This window comes from Elgaria multicarinata, chromosome 12, assembly GCF_023053635.1.
Source record: "Elgaria multicarinata webbii isolate HBS135686 ecotype San Diego chromosome 12, rElgMul1.1.pri, whole genome shotgun sequence".
NCBI classification, from domain to species: domain Eukaryota; kingdom Metazoa; phylum Chordata; class Lepidosauria; order Squamata; family Anguidae; genus Elgaria; species Elgaria multicarinata.
Genome location: NC_086182.1, coordinates 20,034,626 through 20,057,169, shown reverse-complemented (window position 1 = coordinate 20,057,169; position 22,544 = coordinate 20,034,626). Strand labels below are relative to the sequence as shown.

Sequence of the window (22,544 nt, the reverse complement as noted above, 5' to 3'; positions counted from 1 at the left end):
CCCAGTTTTTCAGCAGGGGAAAGACAGTTCAGGGCAGAGAGAGAGAAAGAGACACTGTAACCTTGTGACTCACTATCCCGTGGGGGAAAAGAAACTTCTTTTCCATTTCCCCCTGCAGTTGCTACTAGGTGCAGTGAAGCAGCAGTGCACTTCCAGGGCTTGATGCCACAAAAACAGCCCTTCTAATTTCATCCCTATATTTATTTAAATGCACAGCAAGAGCAGTATGTATCAGTCCCTGCAACGTTTGGGCACTTGACGCAAATATAACACTTCTCTCTCACCAACGCAACTTTTGCATCTACAATGCAAACCATCTACAACGCAATTTGGATTGTGTCGTGCATGTAATGCACTCTTTCCATAGACGTGCGCAAGGGGTGTGCAGGGTGTGTACTGGCACACCCTAATATCTCAACCCATAGTATCTCTCTGCCAGAAGCTGTATTTCAAAGACTCCAGGAAGAGGGCCCCCAAAGGATAATATTGCCTCATAAGACCTTCCTCTGGCCAGTGTCAACACAAAGCCCTACCAATATTGGGGCTTGAGGTATATCTCCTCATTCTGTCCCACCCCCTCACCTGCAACGGCCGTCCCCTGGTCAAAGCAAGCTGAACACCGAGTAGGGCAGCAGTGTCTATGGTGTTTAATAAATAAATCAATAAAAATAATATCCTCTATGATTCAAGTATTCAATAAATGTTCACCTTTAAAAAATAAATAAAATTTTCTGGGTGCACATCATAACGAAATGTGCTAGGACCAGGACCGGTGCCAGACTATTTTGCGCCCTAAGCAGGTGAGCTGCTTTCACCCCCACCTCCATGTACCTGGGCGCAGGGCGCCATCTCGCCCGCCCAGCCGAAGCGAAGCCAGGATGCTGGGGTGGGGTGGGCGGCAGGGGGCAGCTTCGGAACGGCATGCCTGGCCAGAAGCCACTCTGGGAGAGCGACTTCCGGGCACACTGTTCCGAAGCTGCCCGCCCACCCACCCCTACCCCAGCGTTCTGGCTTCACTTGGGCGCCCACCCAGCCGAAGCCAAGCCAGGACGCTGGGGCGGGCGGGCAGCTTCGGAACGGCACGCCCGGAAGCCGCCCTCTCAGAGCCGATGTGGGAGAGCGGCTTCCGGATGCAGCGTTCGGCGCGCCCCTTACCTTGGCGCCCTAGGCGGCCGCCTGAGTGGCCTCTATGGTAGCGCCAGCCCTGGCTAGGACACACACCTATGACTCTTTCCATTAGTCTGCATTCATATGAGCCTGATGCGGCTACAAGGTTTGCATGTGAAACTATGAAGGAACACCATGAGGCTGTTATTTCACACCTTTGGTAAAGAGGATAGAACTGACTGGATTGAACAAGCAAGACTCCGCCGCAGGCCACGAGAGGCTGTGCTACTTACGATCTGAAGGCAGAGGATTTGTGATGAGTGGAAGTGGGAAAAGCTGGGTGACAGCAGGCTGTGGCCCCTCAGCTTCTGGGGCTCCAGAGCCCCGTTTCACCATGCTTAGGACATCAGACAACTTGGCGGCTGGCGTGAGACAGACGGAAGAAGGCATGGAGAGAATAATAATAAAATAAACAAACAAAAATGAATGGAGTGGGAGGGGTGGAGGGCTAGAAATACAAGGGAGAGAAAGGGATCGGATCAAGGAGTGGGACCGAGAAAGGCTTCAAGGTGAACCATGCCCATGACTACCTAACCAACAAAGAGGGTGACGGCACTTTAGAGACTAACTGCTCAATTATGGCAGAAGAACGAAAGAAGAGGCAGTTTCAATCTCGTGCTCAAAAGTAGTCCTTTATTTTGTGAAGCATGCCCAACACAAATTGACGGAGACTTTCTCGGGAGCAAAGGATCTGCATGTGTCTTATTGGTCTAGTTCACACATAAGCTAACCTATGGTTTATTTAACCCATGGTTTGTTGCCTACCCAGGGTTTGTATGTGAGGCGACTGAACAAACTGTGGTTTGTTTTCTCAATCCCTGGGTTGTTTCCCTCCTCCTTCACCCACTCCTTCCCTGTATCCCAAATGCCTTTGCAGCGCTGGAGTACTGTTGTTGTTTTTCACCATTCTTGCCTGCCACCTCTGTAATCTGGCAAAACAACCCATGAATAACTCACGGCTCTGGGTTTGCACGTAACGACAACCCATGGTTTAAAACCCAGAGTTCACAACCCATCAACAAAGCATGGATTGTCTTTCTGGGTTGTTCGTGATGAACAAACCATGATTTGTTAGCATGGCTGCATTCACATATCATGATAATGTAGATCCGTACCATGGGTTAGTGTGGTGCGTGAATCAGGCCATTCTGTATTATACCAGAGTAAGGAAGACCTTTCGTTGACATAATGACCCGGTTCGCACATGACGACAACCCATCGATTTAAAAACTGATGGGTTGCCATGCCCTCTCTCCTCTTTTGCTTTTACTCCACCACCCACAATCGGCTCCTTCGTAGGCTGTGGAGCATGACATGTGAACCCGGACCACTGCTTTATTTAGGGTCTTTAAACCGATGGGTTGTCATTTCGTGTGAACAGCCCTGCAGTGTGCAGTCTTGACAAAATGAATTACTACTTTTGAGCACCACCTTGAGGCCTGCTTCTTCTTTTGTCCCTTCTTGCTCTTGTCCTCCTTTTTCTCTCCTGATTTATTGTGGTATTAGCCATTGCAGGCATAGCCTACTTCACCAGATGCAAGAGCTCCTTAGAAAAGTTCCCTAAATAAATTCTCATGAGAAAAGCTCTGTTTTATTTCTCTTGGAACACTTCAATTTCAAGTAATCTGTCCCCTGCCCCACTTCTGAGTTCCCTGCAATCTCTTTCTAAGGCAATTTGATCATGCTAAAAGGCTCCACAACCCTAGGGGACACCCACGGGATTTAGTAAAGGCAGCTGCAATAGTTTCGTGGGAGATTATGGTGAAAGCAAACAGCTACGGAAAAGATTCTCCACAGGTTTAGAGCCACATCAGTTACAGAGAAGATTATCTTTCAGAAAGAGGGCAGTGGAACATCAGCTGCCACAACTGACTATCCTGAAGGGCTCATGCCAGTCTGGAGATCCCAGAAAGGAAATCCCAGTGACACCCCACTACTTACACTGGGGAGGAAGAGGGCTGGCAACAACGCAAGGTGGGCATGGAAGGGTGGTGATGGGCTTTGGCTCTTCACTTTCTGGAGTCCCAGAGCTCTTTTTCACCATGCCTAACACGTCACAGAGTTTGGCAGCTGGGACGGGACATACGAGAGAAGGGAAAGCAGGGAAAGATGTGAAAACAAGCAAAATGGCAAAAAGCAGAGAAGAAATGAAAGGAAAAGGACTAGGAAAAGATGATAAAAGATGCAGTTCAATGGGGAGGGGAATGGGGCAAGCGCTGGGGGTCTCTTTAGATATGATAACACCATTTCATAGACTAAGAGCACAATCCTATGCATGTTTGGACATACTGGAAGGGGAATGTTGGGAGTTGCAGGGCTTTTTTCCTGTCTAAACATGGACAGGATTACATCTGAAGGCTGCTTCCAAATGAGGCTCTCATGTTGCCATCTCTGTGCATCATTCACAGAATTTTACAGGGGGGTCTAGACATTGTTGACTTCCATTCGCAGCCCCCCCCCCCCATGTTTCCCTACCACGTCTGCCTTTTTCCTACCGTAGAAAATCCATTGAGGAAAGAAAAAAGCTAAAATTGTTGCACAGTGCCTTCTGATTGCTAGCGGTAGAAGCTTTCCATTTGGAAATAACCTAAGAATGGCACAACCAATACTTTCCCTAGAACTGTTTTTCAAAGCAACCCCCTTTTAAGTTTTAGAATTCAGTGGGTATGAGATAGTATGGGGGAATAACACATTGGGTGGGTGGGTGGGTGTCAATGCAGACTCCCCTGCCTCCAATATCCTAGCCCATGCCAGTTTGTCCCCGACTGTCCCGGGCTGATTAGGTAGGACCGAAGGGGGATCTCAAGGGAGTTTTCTTCCTCTCTCGTAATACTGGAACTCGGGACCATCTGATGAAACTGAGAGGTCAAGGGAGGTACATCTTCAAACAGCACATAGTTAAATGAAGGAATTTCTAACCACACATGTAGTGAAAGCTGCTAACTTGGAGAGCTTTAAAAGAGGATTAGACCAGTTCATGGAGAATAAGCCCACATGGTGGCTCCAGTATCAGATGCAATATACATTTGTACGCCAGTTGCTGGAGAATATAAACAAGAGTCCTGCTAGTAGGCTTCTAATAGGCACTGGTTGGCCACTGTGCGAACAGAGTGCTGGACTAGAGAAGGCTTTGGTCTAATCCAGCATGGCTTTTCTTATGTCTTTATGCTGATCCCCTTCAGATTTTCCCAATCAACATGGGAAGGTCAGGCGAAAGGGAGGGGTAGCTACTGGTGACGGGTATGCTGGGGGGAAGCGTGGCAAAGTCCTCCTCCTGTAATTTCCTCATGCTTTAAAAATACGCCTGATGACAGCTATATTGCGTAATATAGGCTTAGTCTAGTCAACCACCCCATCACATAGTAAAACTAATCCTGGACTAGTCTGGACTACAACTGAGGGGTGGGGTGGGAAGAGAGAAGTACTGTATTTTATACTGTATTTTGTATTTGTGTTGTTAAACTGTTGGTTGTTTTATTATGGTTTTAATTTTTGTGAACCGCCCAGAGAGCTTCTGCTATTGGGTGGTATAAAAATGTAATAAATAAATAAATAAATGTTTTCCCCATATGAACGGGCCCCCACCTCACATCACCTTTTGCACGTAGATCGCTAGAAGTCAGGAGAAAGACTCTTCCCTAAACCTTCCATGTTACTGTTCTATGCACAGGGCTTTCTTCACCAGGGAGCATGCAAATAGGTTGAAGTAGTAAAGCCTACTGAAATGGTTCTGTCATATTTGTCTAGATCGGACTTTATAATAAAATCTGAGCTAAATTATAATATAGCTGACTTTTCCCCCTTAAGAGTGGAACAACATGGATGAGTCAAATCCAATAACAAAAGATGAAAGCTTCAAAAGATGAACGATTCAATCCACTGAGGATCAAATGTCCACCTGGGGCTACTGAGTAAGCAAGAAGGTGGTTTTAAACCCCTCTAGGTTTCCCTGCCTGGGTATTTTTGTGAACCGCCCAGAGAGCTTCGGCTATTGGGCGGTATAAAAATGTAATAAATAAATAAAAATAAAATAAATATGCAAGAATAATTTATTCCAGATTACAGCTATTCTCTGAGCAAGCAAGAATGTGGTTTTAAATCACTCTAGAGTTCTTAATTTGCCATTGTGCAACAAAGCCCTATAATGCATCACTCAGGGAAAGAGCAGGGCATTTCTTTTAAAAGAGAGAGGTGGGGGGAGAGGTAGAGATGGAAGGGTTCTTTGCTTGCTTGTTTGCTTTGGAAAAAAACCTGGGAAGATTCTGCAGAATGTTTGTGATAAACCAGGTATAGTACATGCAGGCAATACCAGCTACTTACACTGGAAAGGAAGAGGATTTGCTACCCCTGAGGACGGGCTGGGCACGGTGATGGGAGGCTTTGGCTCTTCAGTATCTGGGATCCCAGAGCCCCTTTTCACCATACCTAATACATCAGACAGTTTGGCAGCTGGGATGAGACGAGGGAGAGAGAGATGAGAAAACAAACAAAATGGGGTGGGGTGGGAATAACAGAGAAGGGAAACAAATACACAATAAAGAACTAGGAGGAGAAGTCTGGGGCCACAGCTAGACCTAAGGTTTATCCTGGGATCATCCAGGGTTCGCCCCTGCCTGAGCACTGGATCCCCTGTGTGTCACCTAGATGAACAGGTTTGCCCACTGGACGATCCAGGGATAAACCTTAGGTCTAGCTATGGCCAGAGAAAGGAAACTACTCAAGGAAAGAGACTTTTCATGTAGTGAGGGATGTGGCTCAGCTACTTCAATTTCTTAATTTGTCGACATGCGCAAGGAGTTAATCAGAGGATTAAAAGTGTGGGGAAATGCACACGGTTAATTAGGGGCTCTGGGTTCTTCTTTTCGTTTTCATCTTTGGCTAAATGGCCATGTAAAGAATTGCATTTGTTGCTTTTGCAGGAAGGATGGGATGGTGTGTGTGTGTTCAGAATTCTTTGGGAGTAAATAGTTCGTCCTGAGAATGACATGGGTTAGAGAGCAAAAATGTGTGAGCAATATCCTTTGAGATTCCCGGCTTGTGTAAATAAGAGGTTGTTTATTCAGGATCAGACCTGATATGACAACCTCTTAAAACTACCATTCTTTTTTCTGATTGCATACATAGCATTTAAGAGGTGCTCTGTGGCACTGGGTAAGGGCAAAGAAGTTGGAGAAGCCGGGAAGGCTCCTCAACATCCATTCTGCTCAGCGGTCCCTAGTGTCACGTGCTACTTACACTGGAGAGGAAGAGGATTTGCAACGACAGGAGGTGCAAAGGGCAAAGTGATGGAAGGTTTTGGCTCTTCTGCTCCTGGGGACCCAGAGCCTCGTTTCACCATGCCTAATACATCAGAGAGTTTGGCAGCTGGGGTAGGTCAGATGGGAGCAGGGAGGGCAAGAAAGGGAAAGAAAACAAATTTCAAAATGCAGGGCGGAAAAGAAAAATATTAGGACGTTATGCTAGATTAGAGAATGGGATCAGGACAAGATGACATATAGAGACAATGTTGGGATCTCTTCTAATATTGTCCAGAAATTCCTAGGTTAATGACAGGCTACGTAATATTCTCCTAGAACCATTTTTTTTTGTGGGAGTAAAGGACCTTATTAATTCTTTTTTTAAAAAGACATTCCTCTGATGTTTTGTTCCCAGCCCATAAGAGCCTTCTCCCTGGCCTTTCCTGGTCTACACTGCTGCTGAATGAAGATTCACCAGCATGCATGAATGACCCCTCTCATTCTATGAGAAATACTTAGCAAAACAGAGCAGTTCATATATCAGACATAGCATTCTTTCTCTGCTCCATCTATACAGTAACCATTGCTTTTAATCTTTTGCAAAAGAAACACATACTTTTGCAAAGTAGTTTCTTGCATGAATTGTTGCTTTCATGCAGGTTTAGAAAAAGAAAATGCTATTAACATTGCAGGCTTTTGATTGAATATAATTCAATGTACTCTTTTAAAGGCATCTCTCCATCCTTTCTAGTGAACCCCCCTATCCAGGAAAGAATGTGCTTGTTTTCAGCAAAGGTGAGTGGAATCAGGGCTGGTGCAGTTGGGCATCTGCCAAGAGTCCATATCCCATCAGGGGCCCAAGTGGAGTTGCTCCTCCCCTTCACTGCTTGTTTCCCTGCCTCTTGCTCTGGCCCAGGTGAGAAGGAGGAGCAATGGATGCCACTGCCTGCTTGCTCATTGGCCCTCTGCCTGTCAAGCAAGTGAGTGGTAGCCATTGTGAGAAAGAGGAGGAGGACCAATAGCAGCTGGTGACTATGGCAGTGGGAAGGCGGGTTCGCTGAGGGAAGCCCACTTTGGGTGTCTAGTCCAAGGGCCCTCAAAAACATGGAACCAGCACTGACTGGAACAGTGCAAGATCAAATGTAAAAATCTATGACAAAGGCCTTCTAGTGGGACTATGGAGGCCCTCTCGGATTTTGAGCAAAATTAAACATCCAGTGCTGCAAACCCTAGTGACCATCCACTACTTACGCTGGGGAGGTGGAGGGTTTGCAACAGCTGGAGATGTGCAGGGTGGAGAGACTGATGTTGATGGCTCTTCAGCTTCTGGGGCCCCTGAGCCCCTTTTCACCATGCCTAATACATCAGACAGCTTGGTGGCTGGGACAGAACAGATGAGAAAGGACAGGGAAGGGGAGAAAGAAGAGAAAGCAAATACAATGGGAAAATAATTGGGGAATGAAGAAAGCTGAAAAGATGGTTTAGGAAGCAGGAACATTAGATTTAAGGTGTCCTTTAAACCCTGTCTAATCCCCCTGCCCCGCTATGAACCAAAGCATGAACTGCTTTTATGGCTAGTAAAGCCAGATACATACGAAGGGTTAGACCTAGACTAAGCTGAACTTAGGTCCCATTGAAATCAATGGTTCAAGGTAGGTAGAACTTAGGTCAATGGTACTAGATTAGTCTTGGTCTAACCCTTGACCTTGTTCATGCAGTCACGGTGTTCTGTCTTTCTGTAACTGTCCTTCAGAACATGGCTCAGTTCAGATGTAACAGGACACCCTGGTTTTCTGCTATGTGGTTGAGCCTGCGCAATTCTCAGTCTCATGTGCTTTCCCCTCTGCTTCACATGCCAGTGGAAGAGATAAAAAGCTTCCACTTTCTGTTTTAAACTAATCTCAGTACTCCATGATGTCTGGGCTCAGGAAATGTTAAAGTTTTAAAAAAGAACACCAAAAAAAACACTATGATTTGAGAACAAGCCAGGATCTGAAACCATGGAAAACCTAGTTCTGGCTTGTTCTCAAATCATAGTTTAAAACAAGGGTGTGCAACTTTGACCCTCCAGATGTTTTGGCCTACAACTGCCGTCATCCCTAGCCATCATAGACAATGGTGAGGAATTCATAGGAGCTGTAGGCCAAACCATCTGGAGGGTCACAGGTTGCCCACCCTTGGTTTAAACAAACCAGCTGCCTGAGTTCAGATGTCATTGGAAACTGTAGTTAGTTTTAAAAAACGAAATGAATGATTTTGCTCCCAAAAGTGGATGCTTTCCATCCCCTCCGACATTAAAAGAGGAGGAGGGGGGGGGCGAAAACGTCTGAGGCTTGTCCACATAGTAGAAAGCACGGTTTCTTGTTACATCTGAACTGGGCCCATGGCCTGGGACATTTACTGTCAAGTATCAATAAGGGAAAGGTGGAAGTGAGGAACACAGGGACCTTGTGACTTACAAGCAGCAGCGATAGCAGCAGCAGCAGCTGATGGCATCAGAGAAGTCTGCAGACTGGGAGGAAGTTCAGGGGCTGTTCCTGGATTCACCTGGCTTTTTACAAGCTCATTTTCAGTGGTCTTAACTGGGGAGAACGGTGGAGAGATGAAAAAGAAAAGGGGGGAAAAACACCATAAAGAGAGAAACAAAATGTTCCAAAGAAAAGTGACAGCTTTGGTGGGAGAAAAGAGGAGACAGATTATGGGAAAGCAGAATATACATTAATGGGGAAAGAAAAGGAGGATGGAGAAACAGAACCAAAAAGAGGAGAAAATATACAGAGGAGGCACGGGCAACATCTAACTAGAGGACTTGACTGGAGATAATGACAAATCATAGTATTTGCATGCTTTTGCTATGAGCTCAAAGCAATTTCCATACCATTATTCTAACAATTCTAGCCCTTTGTATTCCCATATTACAGATGGGAGGGAAACTATTGAGGCTAAGAGATTGCAGCTGGTTTAAGCCCATCGAAGGAGTTAACGACCAAGCTGAGATTTTAACCAGTAAGACCAGACCCATAGCTCATGCTCTTAACCATTATGGCAGCACTGGCACTTGCGGTTTCATTGCCTCCCTGTTAGGCTGCGGCTTTGGATGCTTCAGAATAGGAAGAAGGGGAGGAGTGACTATGCACCAATAATTCAAAGCCCTTAAATTATAAAATATAAACTTAACAACAATGCCACAGACCTACTTATAACACCATGCTTACACAGTAACAATCAGACTAAATTCTAATGTACGTAATATATCATTTTCTAACATAATTAATTAACTAAATCTTGGAATGCTTTTGTTATTCCTACCCATCCTTTCCCTTGAAAGGCCAGGTGATGTGACATAGAATCAAAGAACAGTAGAGTTGGAAGGGGGCTTTAAGGCCATCAAGTCCAACCCCCTGCCCAATGCAGGAATCCACCTTCAAGCATCCCTGACAGATGGCTGTCCAACTGCATTTTGAATTTCTTCAGTGTGGGAAAGCCCACTACCTCCCTAGTTAATTGGTTCCATTGTCATACTGCTCTAACAGTCAGGAAGTTTTTCCTGATGTCCAGCTGGAATCTGTCTCTAACTCTTCTTCCCTCCCTTGTAGTCAAACTGACATATCCTTCACTGTTGAGTTTTCTTCTTCCTTCCCTCTTTTCCCTATTTTTCTTTAGCTTTTCCATTCTTACTCTTTTTGTTATTTTTCAATCTTTTTTTTTTTAATTTACCCCAAACGATTCCCCTCCCTACACCCACCTTGCCCTGCAGTTAAATTTTCGTAGCATTTATATCTTCATGAGAATTGCTCATAGGACACAACTCTATCCTTGTGCCAATCGTGCAATAGCCTGGTAGCCTGAACAAAGTCTGGTTGCAGTGAATACTAGTTTGCAATGCTGTTTGCATTCCACTCTTTCTGGAACTTCCAGACTTGCTCCCAACCTGGAACAGGAGACAGCATGAGCCTTAAGTCAATACTCCAGAAAACACAAGACCCATCAGCCCTACCCACAGATATCTTTGTCCAGAGAAAGAGCTGCATACTACTACAGAACCCCTGTGCTGTACTAATTTAAGAAATTAGGCCTGAACAGTCAAGAGAAAATATGCCACCTTCCTCTGATGCTACCAGGTAAGTTTTCTGAGACCCAGAGCTGCATTGTAACAACTTCAAGAGGATATACTTATAATCAAAAATGTGATTTAGGTGGAAAGAAAAAAAAAGGCACACGAAAGATACAATTCCTAAGCACACCTACTTGGGACTTACGTCTGAGTAGATATGTATAAGATTGCATTGACAGGGCACCCCTGTCCCCAAAATATCACAGAACCCTGAACACAAAGAGGACACATCCAACCTTCCTTTTGCTTCCAGAGCAAAAGTATCTAGAGGAAGAGGAAACATTTGTTGTCTTTACAATTGTCGTCTCAAGCACTGTTTAGCTTGCTTATATAGTAGGGCTGGTCCTGCTGTCTACTGTGAACCATTGAAATACATGCCCAAGCTCCCCCAACCCTATAGTTTCTGAACACCAACAGACATACTACAACTTCAGATTAATTATACAATATGAATAGAAACATGGCTGATTTAAAAAAAAACAACTGAGACTTGCTGTTCTCTGTAGGCAGGATCTGCACTACTACTTTAAAACAGTTTATAATGGTATTGTCAACTGTTGGAGCCCATGACACACTCCATATAGTTTGGTGTAGATCTGGCCTCTAAGTTTGGCTAATCACACACAGTAGAGCTATGCATGACCATGCTTCTTACTCTGCTGTAAGCATACGGTGCCCCAATTTGGATCGGGAGGATGACACTCCAGAAGGAGGTGATAAGCCTCTCCTGGACTATTTTCCTCCAAAACTCCACATCTTCTGAGGTTGGGGTTAAAAAGAGAGAAAAAGACTTCATTGACTCCGTTGGAGACTTCTTTTTCAGCACCACTCTAATTTTCAAGAAAAATGTGTGGGGAGAAGGTTTAACACACACACACACACAAAATCACCCAATAGTGCCGTGGTTCCAATCTGAACTGGGGCCAAATGCACTTACACAGGAGTAAATAAAACATAGCTATACCATGTGTGAGTAGAGTAACGTTTAGTTTGACTCTGAGTGTGTTGCCTTTGGGTTCCCTTTCAAGGCTTATAGCAAAACAAACAAACAAGAACTGGAGAAGATACCATGTACCATAACGGCGCAAAATTAGGGCTGCAACCTGTACTTAATTATTTAGGGAACACATAAAAAATAAAAACCCTTAAAATATTTTGATGCAAGTTTCTATAACCAATTATTTTATAAGACCCCACTTATCACTTCCATACAGGAAGGATGCATGAATTGGGGTAATGTCACTAGGAATGGTGCGGCACAGAGCGATAAAGCAGCAGTTTCTACAGCTGAAACTCTCCCCACAGCCTGAGTTCGATCCCAGCAGAAGCTGGTTTCAGGCAGCCGGCTCGGGTCGACTCAGCCTTCCATCCTCCCGAGGTCGGTAAAATGAGTACCCAGCTAGCTGGGGGAAAGGTAATAACGGCTGGGGGAGGCAATGGCAAACCACCCTGCTATAAAGCCTGCCAAGAAAACGTCAGCGAAAGCTGGTGTCCCTCCAAGAGTCAGAAATGACTCAGTGCTTGCACGAGAGGTTCCTTTCCTTTCCTTTCCTTTCCACTAGGAATGGACAGATCAGTCTATTTCTGGTGTAGCTCCATTTTGCACCTCCCCATTCATATATTTATATCTATCCCATTTTAATATTAATCTGCAGGTTTAAAGGAAAGAAATCTGCACAAAAAATCATATTTAAATACGTATTTCTCAACATATGTTCTCACGAAACACACATTTATAAACATATTTGTTAACAAACCACCCATTTTTAAAATGTATTTTACGTTAAAATACACATTTTAGGTGCATTTGTGTACATTAGGGGTGGGCTGAGATTTGCAATTAAAAATTCAGGGAAGAGAGAAATCCAAAGGATCATGCATTTTGATCTACACATTAGTTCTGGGAGGTGTGGATCAGGTCAGCTCACAGAATTTGCAAGATGGAAGTTCTCAAGCATCCCTCAACATCGCTGATCATCCTGATAACTCTCCAGTTGTTCCATATTAGGGCTCAGGAAAGGGAGGGAGCTTTTTCCACAGATACTTTCCATTCCCCTTGCCCCATCCCTCTCCAACCTGGTGTCCTCCAGATGGGTTGGACTATAACTCCCAGCATCCCCGAGCAAGCCATTTGGAGGCACCAGTTTGTCAAGCCTGCCCTGTCCTTTCAAACCTTCACTTTCAGCCAAAGAAGAATGTCATGAGCCATATTAAGTTACCTATCTTTTGTTTAAGGTACTATTTAGGAGGGTCAAATGTTGTTGTTGTTGTTATTATTATTGAGCTATGTTATACTGAGCTCATTCCATATGATTTGTAGAGGGCCCACCTCATGTCTTCCCCACTTTCAAAGTTAGATGAGTGGTGAATGGAGAGAGGTCCCTTTCTGTGGTGGTGCCATGGCCATCTTCAGCCATCTTCACTTGGCACTAATGTTGTTTTCATGTAGGTGCCAAATAAAGGCCATCTCTTTTTTAAAAAAAATATTTCTTGCCATCAAGTTTAGGCGCTATAGCTCAGCAGTAGAGCACATGCTTCACATACGGAAGGTCCCAGACAGTGCCACACAGGGCTAGGGAAATATCTTGTCTGAAATCCTGGAGCTGCTGTCAGTCCAGGTAGTCCGGCCTCTCCCAACCTGCTGCAACTCGCATCATTTCCTGCTAGCGTGGCCATTGTGGGACACCGAGTTTTTTACCAGAACACCGAGATCAACCAATTACAGCCTGGTGCAAAGACATACATGTAGAATTAAATACTTCTGAGCCCAGGAATTTGTTCTGAATACCAGAACTGAACGGGGCTCACAGTCCCTCCACACACAAATCCACCTGTTTGCCCCAAGCTTTCTTCATTTCATCAGTATAATTCTGAGATGTGTGTGTGTGATTTTTGAGCTGCTGCTGTTAAACAAATGGGAGTCAGAAATCCTTTGCAAATCTACTGCAAATCAACTAGAAATTCATCCACAGCCTCCAGATATACCTTCTGTCTCTCCCTCTATATCCCGTAGGAAAACTATCACATGATGGCCACATTCATATGGCACATTTCCACTCTTGCATGGCACTCCTGCTAGTGTGAGAAACTAAATTAATCAGAAATCAGAAGCTTATTGTAACATCCATTCCCCAGGATCTTGGTTTGTTGATCCCTTTATAAGCCAGGATTGTAAATCAGGGTTTGTTCCTGGCTTACAAATCCTGGCTTGTTTGGGAGAAACAAACTAGGTTCCCAAGTATGGACAATACGGTAAGCTTTTGATTTCTGTTTAATTTAGCTGCTCATGCTAGTGGGAAGAACCAAGCAGGAGTGTATGAGTTGCATGCACCAACATGTTCACAGTAACAAAAGTATGCCAGAATTCTGGCTTACTGAAATGTGTGGACCCAGCCACTGTAAGTGGCTACATATGATTTTAAAGTCCATGGAATCCTTTCTCCACTTATCCCAAATTTGTTTCCTTCTCTTGCCATTCTCCCCAGCAAGTCTTCACGCTCCCTCCCAACTCTTCATTCGCCCATTTCTCCCATGTGTTTACAGTCAAAACCCCCAAGCAGTCAGGAGTGTTTTGCCAGCTTTATATCTCACGAAACGTGTTGGCTTTCTGGCTGACTCTTTAAATCCATTACCTTTCGTGTCCTCATCCTCTATGGTGGTGTTTGTGCTATCAGATGATTCCTGTGGAAACATACAGGAGCAGAAGAAGGGGAAAATAAAACGTTAGTGGCTTTGGCCAGAAATGAATGCCTGAGAAGAGGTTGAAGTTGCACAACTTGGACTTGCAGCCAAAGTAAACGTCTAGATGAATAAAAGAAAAGGGCCACAGAAACCCCATTTCTCAAAAGACCAGCATCTAACAAAGAAGTCAGTATTAGGGTCACTTTCTCTTCTCTTTTCTGCCTCTAAGAGGGGCATCTCTCAAACCACATTTTCTACTGGGGAAAAACCAGGGGCTTAATCTAGACCTTCAGCATCACCACATCCCAGAGTTCTTCTCTCCTTCAAGATCCCAGAATTCCACATCTCTTCCTTTAAAACCAAATTTAATATTTCTTGCCTTTCAAATGGATGCTTGAAAATACCCTCCAATAGAGCCTTAAATAGAGCTGGTTCACAAATTACACAGAAGGTGGAAAATAGAAGTGGGAGCGGCTTGGCCTTTTGCTTTCCTTGCTTCTGTAAGTGAAAATCCATAAATCTCACCTGTAGCCCCTGTGAAGGGTCACAGATCTTGCTACAAATTAAACCTGTAATTCCCAACATGAACGATGCGTCAGAAACAGGAAAAGTGGACACACAATTGTCGTTTGCTGCTGTGTATGTGAACTCTAAGTCTCTAAGACCACATAGGCTTTGATTGCTGATGAGAGTCATCTGTAGCTGAAGTAGACACTGCCTCTCACTTGTGTATCTATATAATATAAGCTGTCATCCTTATTTGCAGGTTTCAACAGTATGGCTCACAACTGCAAGCAATTTCCTCATTCCTCAGCACTTATCCCTAATGCTTTTCTTTCTTCCACCCCCAAACAATGTCGAATTCAATTGAAGTGTAGGCAGGAGTGAACTCACAGTAATGATCAAAAAGAGGGTGAACCACCAGGTAAAGAGAAGCTTTGACTAGCAATGAGTAGAGAATGTCTGGAGATAGACAATCAAGTTCCTCAGTGTTGAGTCTGAGGAAGTTTTGCTCTGGGGATTCTTCTCATTTGTACTCCATACGATCGGCATATAAAATCTCAAAGTCCTCAGAAACTCCACTGAAACCCACAATGGCATTTTAAATCCCACATCTCTAGTGGCTGCATCCAGAAGATTGCGCACAGCGTCATAAACAATATTTTATGTAGACAAGTGTTGGGGCCAAGGCAACATATGCTTCCACCCTTAACTCTGGCTATCACCATCCACACTTTGTGCAAATACTTCCAACCAAATCTCAATCTATTCATTAGATCATAACACGATAAACTCCCCCAAGGCAAAAAACAACCACCACTTCCTATAACAAAACAAGAAGTGTCTGTTTTGTTATAGGCAAACAGAAGAATAAAGCAGCTCTTCTTTCTGAAGTCCTTTCTTTTAAAATTGGTTTAGAATGATGGGGCAACAGAGACACAGTCACACACACCCCACTCCCCAAATTCAATGTGAATCAGTTTGCGTCCACTTCTGGGGGGCAATCAATCTACCCAGTTCTTTGGCTGGGGGGTGGGGGAGGGAGATACTGCCTGCCCCCCAGAATCAATCGGCTTCTTGGAACCTCCGCTGCTTTCGGGTGCCTTGATTCCCACCTGCCCCGCAAGTGTTTGACAATCACGGTGTTATAAAGATTTAAAATTTCACAAGATGGTCTGCAACACTTCTGTGTTTTGTTTTCATTAAAAAAATTAGGTTTAATTGGAAGTAATGGCCATAGATTTTATTTCATGTGTTTGGACAAGATAGATTCACGAATCCATTTCCCTGCTTGGGGGTCAGGAGACGAGAGACACATTTTTAAAAAAAACCTAAAATTACCTTCCTAAAAAGATTCCAACTTCCACATATGCTTTCTGAACCATACTAGATTGCATGTGGGCGGGGAGTGTTTTTTATATGTTAAGCCTCATGTAATCTTTATTTGAAATAATATTCTGAGACTATATTCTCTCTCTCTCTCTCTCTTTTAATGAAGTGGTACAGAACATGGAGAGGTAAGCAGGCTTTGCTCCTAAGGAGTTTACTTACTGCTGTTCTTTTATCCACCTGAAGGTCACAATAATTTCAGCCACAGCTCAGGCACAAAAGGCGATTCACAAAGGAGGAAAACAGTAGGGTTGTTGTGCTCCTTGCGGTTTTAATGTATAAAGAAGGACCTAATTTTTTCTCCCCAAAATGAGCTTTATTGTTGTGTTTATTGTCGGCACTGCATATATCTCACAGGTGGCTATTGATTGTAATTTGCGTAGTACGCTAATCCTGCTTAACTCAAATCACTGAAAACAATAAAAGTAGTGTAGCTGCTGAAATCCTCACAGGTTTGTCCATTGCAGCCCATATTTTGGGGGGAATCTCTGGCAAGATTATAAAATTAGAATAGATTTAGCTTTATATATTTTGGAGACAAATAAAATAGGATAAAACGCTCATAGTTGAGGAATGTTCCCTTTACTGCTTATGAAGCCTGGGAGATGGTGATGACTCCTTTCCCTGGTGACAAAGGGTAGCTTCAAATTGAAGGAAATTTACAAAACATACGAAGTGTATGAAGCAGAATGACAGGCTCTATACAGACAAGAATTGTACGTATTAGCAGAACAGGGATGGTTCAGCATAGAGTCCTCACATTCTTTAACCAAATACCACTAACTGTCTGACACTGATACGTAAGTCACCATTTTATTTTTTAAAAAATGTAAGTTGTATGTCATACCAACATTATTAACTTTTCTTAATGTTCATCTAAAGCAGGAAATATTCTATCCAGACGCTAGAAAAAGTGAAAAGAAACAAAAGTGCCACCAATTTCTTTGCCTGGCCTCTACCCAGCCCTAGCTGTTTTCATACCAATTCTTTTTTAACTGTTCATCTTCCCCAAGCTCCATTTAATGGCTATGCCAGATGCATTGAGTGAATGGGCTTGAAGAAGAAGCATAAAAATAATGATTAAAAAAAATTAAATCCCTGCAGCAGAGAATGGGTAAGAAGATGCAGGTTTGGGTGGAGGTGCGGGGCTGCGTCCGAGCAAATGGATGATCGTGGCATGGAGTAAACATGTCAGTCCTCAGCCAATCCGACCTCTTGGATTGGTCTCTTTGGTCTGCCTGGCTGCGTTCTTTCACTTCAGAATGAAGGAGCTCAATATTGCTGCCCTCTGGTTAGCTCCTCTGGGGTCAGAGTAGAGGCTTTCTAACCCACCCTGGAGCAAAAAGCTCAGATTGCTAAGGTCTTCCCACCCTTCCCAACACATATAGTCCCAGATGGCAACTGAAACCATCGGTGTTCTCCCCCTCTGTGTCTTTTGCCCACATTCCAGAACATCTTCATCAGCCTCATTCTGGGCCTGAAGAACACCGGAGCAATGTGTGGGGAACACGCCATAAAACCTTTCAACCCCCTCCCCAAATAGATGGAGAGTCTAACCTTTGTGACTCTCCAAAGAGGCTGATCCTTTTTAAACCATCAATTCCATTGACGTTGCTATATTCATACTGGTCACTTTCAATGACATTGCTAGGTTCATCCGTGTGAAGGAAAGGAGAGAGGGGAAATGACCTAGCTCCCAGAGAATGAGCTCCATCTTGGTGCGCATATACTGACTCTCCCGAAAGACTAAGCCCCATAGAAAGGCCCAACTGGGCTGCTGCAGTTCAGATTTCTCTGGAGTGTGCTTCCCAATAAACTTCAAAGGGCAACCTCCTTAACAAATGTCTAAATCATTGGCAAGTGTGTTTGATTCTATCTTACAGGGTTTCAGACATACTGAAACAGGCAAGAGGTACAAAACCTGAGCCTACGGTCTGTCCCCAGAGGTGAAATTACACAGCAATGCAAGGAGCAGAAAGTCAATTTTTATCCAAGGTCACAAAAAGGCAAACTGAGGAGAAGGAAAGACAGGCAGCAGTACCTTAATGCCGTCCACTGGGTTATGGATAACGGTGGTTTGAGGTTCCTACAGAGGAAGGAAGGATGAACCAAAGAAGAACAAAACGAAGAAAAAGAAGAAGAAGAGGAGGAGGAGGAAGAGGAGGACATGAAGATGAAAGAAGAGAGAAAGAAGAAAAGGCGGTAATTGGAAGTGAAAAGTGGGTGGGGAAATGGAGCAGAAAATGGTGATTAAAATGTGAAGAAAAGGGAAGAGGGTGAAGAAAGACCAAGACCCACATAAGAGCAAGGAAGGGGGAACAGAATGGAAGGGAAAAAAGCAAAAGGTAATTAGTTCAGCAAAAGGCAAATGATTAACAAACAGAAAGTGGCAGAGTAAATCAGGAAGAGAAGAATCGAAACTGGATTTTCCATGAATGAACCCCAAAATCATATTCAACCCCATGGCGAGATTGTTGTGAGCCCCTTGGAAATGGAGAGCGCAAGCTGAAATCTGCATTCAACCCTTCTGCAAGCCAAAGAAACCACTGCAATAGGGAGAATGGTGGGGATTGCCAGGAGAAGAGGAAATGGCAGGAATGAACTCCCCATGGAGGTGTAGCCAATCCGTACCTGGGTGGTTAACATCTCAATACAGGCTCCACCTAAGATCGGAGGGAAGAAGAAAAAGAAAAGCAAAAGAAGAACAGAAGGTCCTTTGACTACACCACCCCCCGGTCTTGTTGGAGTGGTTGACATACACTGAAGAGTGGTTTTAATTAAGAACAAATGTCTACCCAGAGGGTCTTGATTCAAGATGGTCCCACGGCTTATTATATCATCCATGCAGAAGGGCTTAGCAAAAGGCATCTCCTTCAGGAGGTCCAACTGACATCACTCCAGAACATCCTGCTTAAATATCTTTATGGCTGGGTACCTACCTTTTGTATCAATATAATGGCATAAAAGCTTCCCATGCTTTAAGAGACTTTAAGATGTACTTACCTGGAAGAAGAGATTTATGAAGACAGCCACAGAAAAAAACATCATGAGGAATTTCTTATTGGGCTTCTGTGTGTGTATAAGCTAGGGTGGGTGCTTTTATTTTACTTAATGAAAAAGGCTACTGTGCTAAATTACTTTGCATAATTTGCTAGGTTAGGGGACCAGGTGCAAAAGGAAGACAAGGCTCTTACACTTTGCGTACCTGGGGTAGAAAACTGAATTTGGCTTGTCATGTAGAAATGAGAAAAAGATGCACCTTTTTGTGCACACTTCTCCACACAAACTCAACAGGCACTGATGCTCCTAGCATTCCTGTGCCAGTTTAAAATCTACTTTTTACAGTTTGATGATAGTTTGAGTTTTGCTCTGCTTTTTATGCATCTGAATTGATGTTTTATGTCTTTATTGTATTATATTTGTGGTATATTTTGGTTTTCACACACACACACACACACACACACACACTGACCCTGGTACTTTAGAATGAAGGATGGGTTAAAATATGTAATAAGTAAAGAATAAACAACTAGTAAAGTTGTATGTATTCACCCTGCTCTAGGAGGGAAGTTGCTTGAAGTATCAACCCAAAACTGAGAAAAAGCTTAAAATTTATTGACGAATATATTTAGCTAGGGAGAATTACTTCAAGGTAGGCAAGTTATACACCTGAGAAAGAAAATGGTGTTGGGAGTTTCCTTAGGGCCAAACTAGATGTGACATTAATTGCGTGACTACGATTGACATTCAGGTGTGTGTTTTTAAAAATGTAAATAGCAGCAGCAGCAAGGCTGTAGGCAGTGGAGAATTTAACCCTTTGCCTCCTGCCATGGTCCCAATGAAAATCATCTCCATGAAACTGCTATTGCCATAGGGACGAAAGCCTCCATGGGCTTCCCGCTCCACACTCACACACCTCAGTCAATCCCACCTCCACTCAGGCTCCTGTGCGGCTGCTACTTAGTTATGAATAATAATTAAGGACGTTTATAAGTCAATGATAAAACATATGCTTTGTGTACAAAAAGCCAAAGGTTCAGTCTCTGATACTTCCAGTTGAAAGGACCAGGTAGCTTGTGATGAAGCGTAGATAATATTGGGCAAGACGGAGAAAATATCTGATCTGGTATAAGACAGCTTCCTGCTTTCTCAGAGAGGTACAAAATTAGCCTCATCCTATGTTTATTCATCAGTTTGGGGGCTTTCATGTGTCTTCAAGCAGTTTGAGTCACGTAACAGTAGTAGTTTTAAAAGGATTAATTTAGCCGCAAGAAGCAAGGTCTAAAGAAATGGATCACAGTTCAGACCTTTTCAGATTATTCTGAAGTAGGGATGTAGAGATTTTGCTAAATCCGTTCCATCTGTGTTTCATGGACTGTCAGGTGCCTTTTTGTTCTGCTGGCTGCTCATTTGACAGTATCTGGCTTTCTCAATTACCTGAACTTGTGTTCATGCGCATGTGCACAAACTTCCACTTCCAAAAATACGCGAATCTCCCCCAAAATGTGCATTTTCACACTTAGCCTATTGGGGGGAAATGCACATTTTTGGTCGTTGTTTTTTTATTTATTTATTTTTCTATAACTACATTTCTGTAAAATTCGGGGTGGGGGGTGTTAAAAAATGGTCCACAAGTCCACAGAATCCTTGTGACTCGGAAAAAGCCGGTCTGCTGCAGAATCTGCAGGTTAGAGTCCTAGAAATCCAAACTCATCTGAATCCCTTGAGAATTTCTCTGGCATCCCTACTCTTCCCCAAAGCTGACATTTGCAATCTGGATCATACAGCACAGCTAGTGCTGCAGGCAGAATATCAACCTTCATCCTGGAGAAAAGCCAGTGAGACCTTAGTTTGTGGCTTGTGCCGGAAGGCTAGAGAACTCCTCCGATGCAACTCTGGTGCACCTTAACAGTCTCCTTTAACAAAAGAGCACTTGAAAGGCTTGTCTGTAAAAGGGCACATGCCTTACCCATTGCCATAGCAACTAGCATTGCCAATTCTGGAGGCAAGTCAGTATTGGCAATGAAACCAAGATATCTTGATTGGCTTTGTGAGGAATTAAACAAAGCTAGGCTGGATGTTTGTTGACGAAAGTCAGTTCTCATCTGAAGAGGCTGGAACGATGGGTGGGAATAACTGCTGTGGATAATGGGGAGTGAATGGAGGCAACATAAGCCCCACATTTCTTTTCAAGACCCAAAGTTGCTTTTCCTCACCCCCAGTGGCCCACTTTGAATCGGAGCATTCACCAGCTACTTCCTAATATTTAAAGTGTGTCACATGGGGCTGTAGCTATTGAAGTCATTGAGAGATTGGCCTCTGTGCTTTCAACAGAGCCAAGACTTCTCTCAATGGACAATTGTTGAATTGGGCTGGGGGGGGGGGGGTGACATCCATTTTGTGTAATCAAAAGCACCATTTTCAGCCCCATTTCTCTGGAGGAGCAAATATTTGTTCTCTTGGCACTGTCACAGAAGTAATTTGTGGCTGCTGCCATACTGTGTCTAAACAACTTGCCAATCCTCCTCAAACTTATTTTACTTTCTGGGACACGGCATGCTGGGAAAAGACTCCCCATTGTGCTTCCCACAGACTCCCCATTGTGTTTCAGGTTATTCTCCGGACTTTTCAATATCAAGCAAATAACCCAATTAGTGATAAATTTGTCATCCGATTCCATTTAACCAAATGGTTTTTTTTATCCAGGGGGTGGGGAAGAATGGCTGGCATGATTTGGAAGGAAGTTCACCTATGCTCGAAAGTGCTATACACTCCGAAAGTCATACTTCATAATGTAAATAAGGTTGCAATCCTATCAATCAATGCAAAGAATGTAAAATGAGTCTTGTGACAATTTTGCTGACACATTTGAAGCAAGCTGGAGCAAATTCTTACTTGTAAACAGGTGGGAATACACTGATTTGAGGACTCAGTTCTCACCTTTCATTGGCCAGATGTAGTAGGACAATATGGCTGTAATGTATCAGTTTATTCCAATATATACTTACCTGGAAGAAGAAGGGTACCTGATATTGGACATGGTACTGCTTAAATTGAGAAAGACTATTTCAGGAATCTCATGTTTTATTACATTAATACGTTACATATAACTTGTTCCATGTAACATATTTCAAGAGAATAGTGGTTTTTTTATTACTGCTTAGTACCTTAATCTGGAGTAATGTACCTTGTACATTTTGAGCAATAATGTAGTCAAGCATACTGTTTTAAGGCGCTCACTCCAACTATCGATAAGGTTTTTGAAAAGTAACCTCTAATTCAGTACTGACAAACTCTGTTCTTTCTATCTTTGAAGTCAGAACGTAACCTCCCTACCAAGAGAGCCACAATAGGCATGGTAATGAATGCAATGGGATGGAATCCATTTTGTATGCTAGGGAAAAGAAACGAAACTTGGGCACAGGGGAATCAATTCAAGCTTGATGCATACAGCC

At 43.6% G+C, this 22,544-nt stretch overlaps 1 protein-coding gene across 12 annotated transcripts in view; it reads right to left on the bottom strand.

The window, feature by feature from the left end:
• Positions 1-22,544, bottom strand: part of CAMK2B (calcium/calmodulin dependent protein kinase II beta) — a 202,055-nt gene that overhangs the window by 8,825 nt on the left and 170,686 nt on the right. For 6 of the 12 annotated variants that reach the window (XM_063139573.1, XM_063139575.1, XM_063139570.1 and 3 more), the window contains 7 exons: positions 14,151-14,199; positions 8,864-8,986; positions 7,656-7,784; positions 6,403-6,531; positions 5,488-5,616; positions 3,109-3,237; positions 1,401-1,529 (listed from right to left, as the gene is read on the bottom strand). In XM_063139573.1, the coding sequence (XP_062995643.1) occupies positions 1,401-1,529; positions 3,109-3,237; positions 5,488-5,616; positions 6,403-6,531; positions 7,656-7,784; positions 8,864-8,986; positions 14,151-14,199 (817 nt within the window). Of the gene's footprint in view, positions 1-1,400; positions 1,530-3,108; positions 3,238-5,487; positions 5,617-6,402; positions 6,532-7,655; positions 7,785-8,863; positions 8,987-14,150; positions 14,200-18,130; positions 18,176-22,544 lie in introns of all 12 variants that reach the window. The other 6 variants (XM_063139582.1, XM_063139578.1, XM_063139579.1 and 3 more) reach the window with 3 other exon arrangements.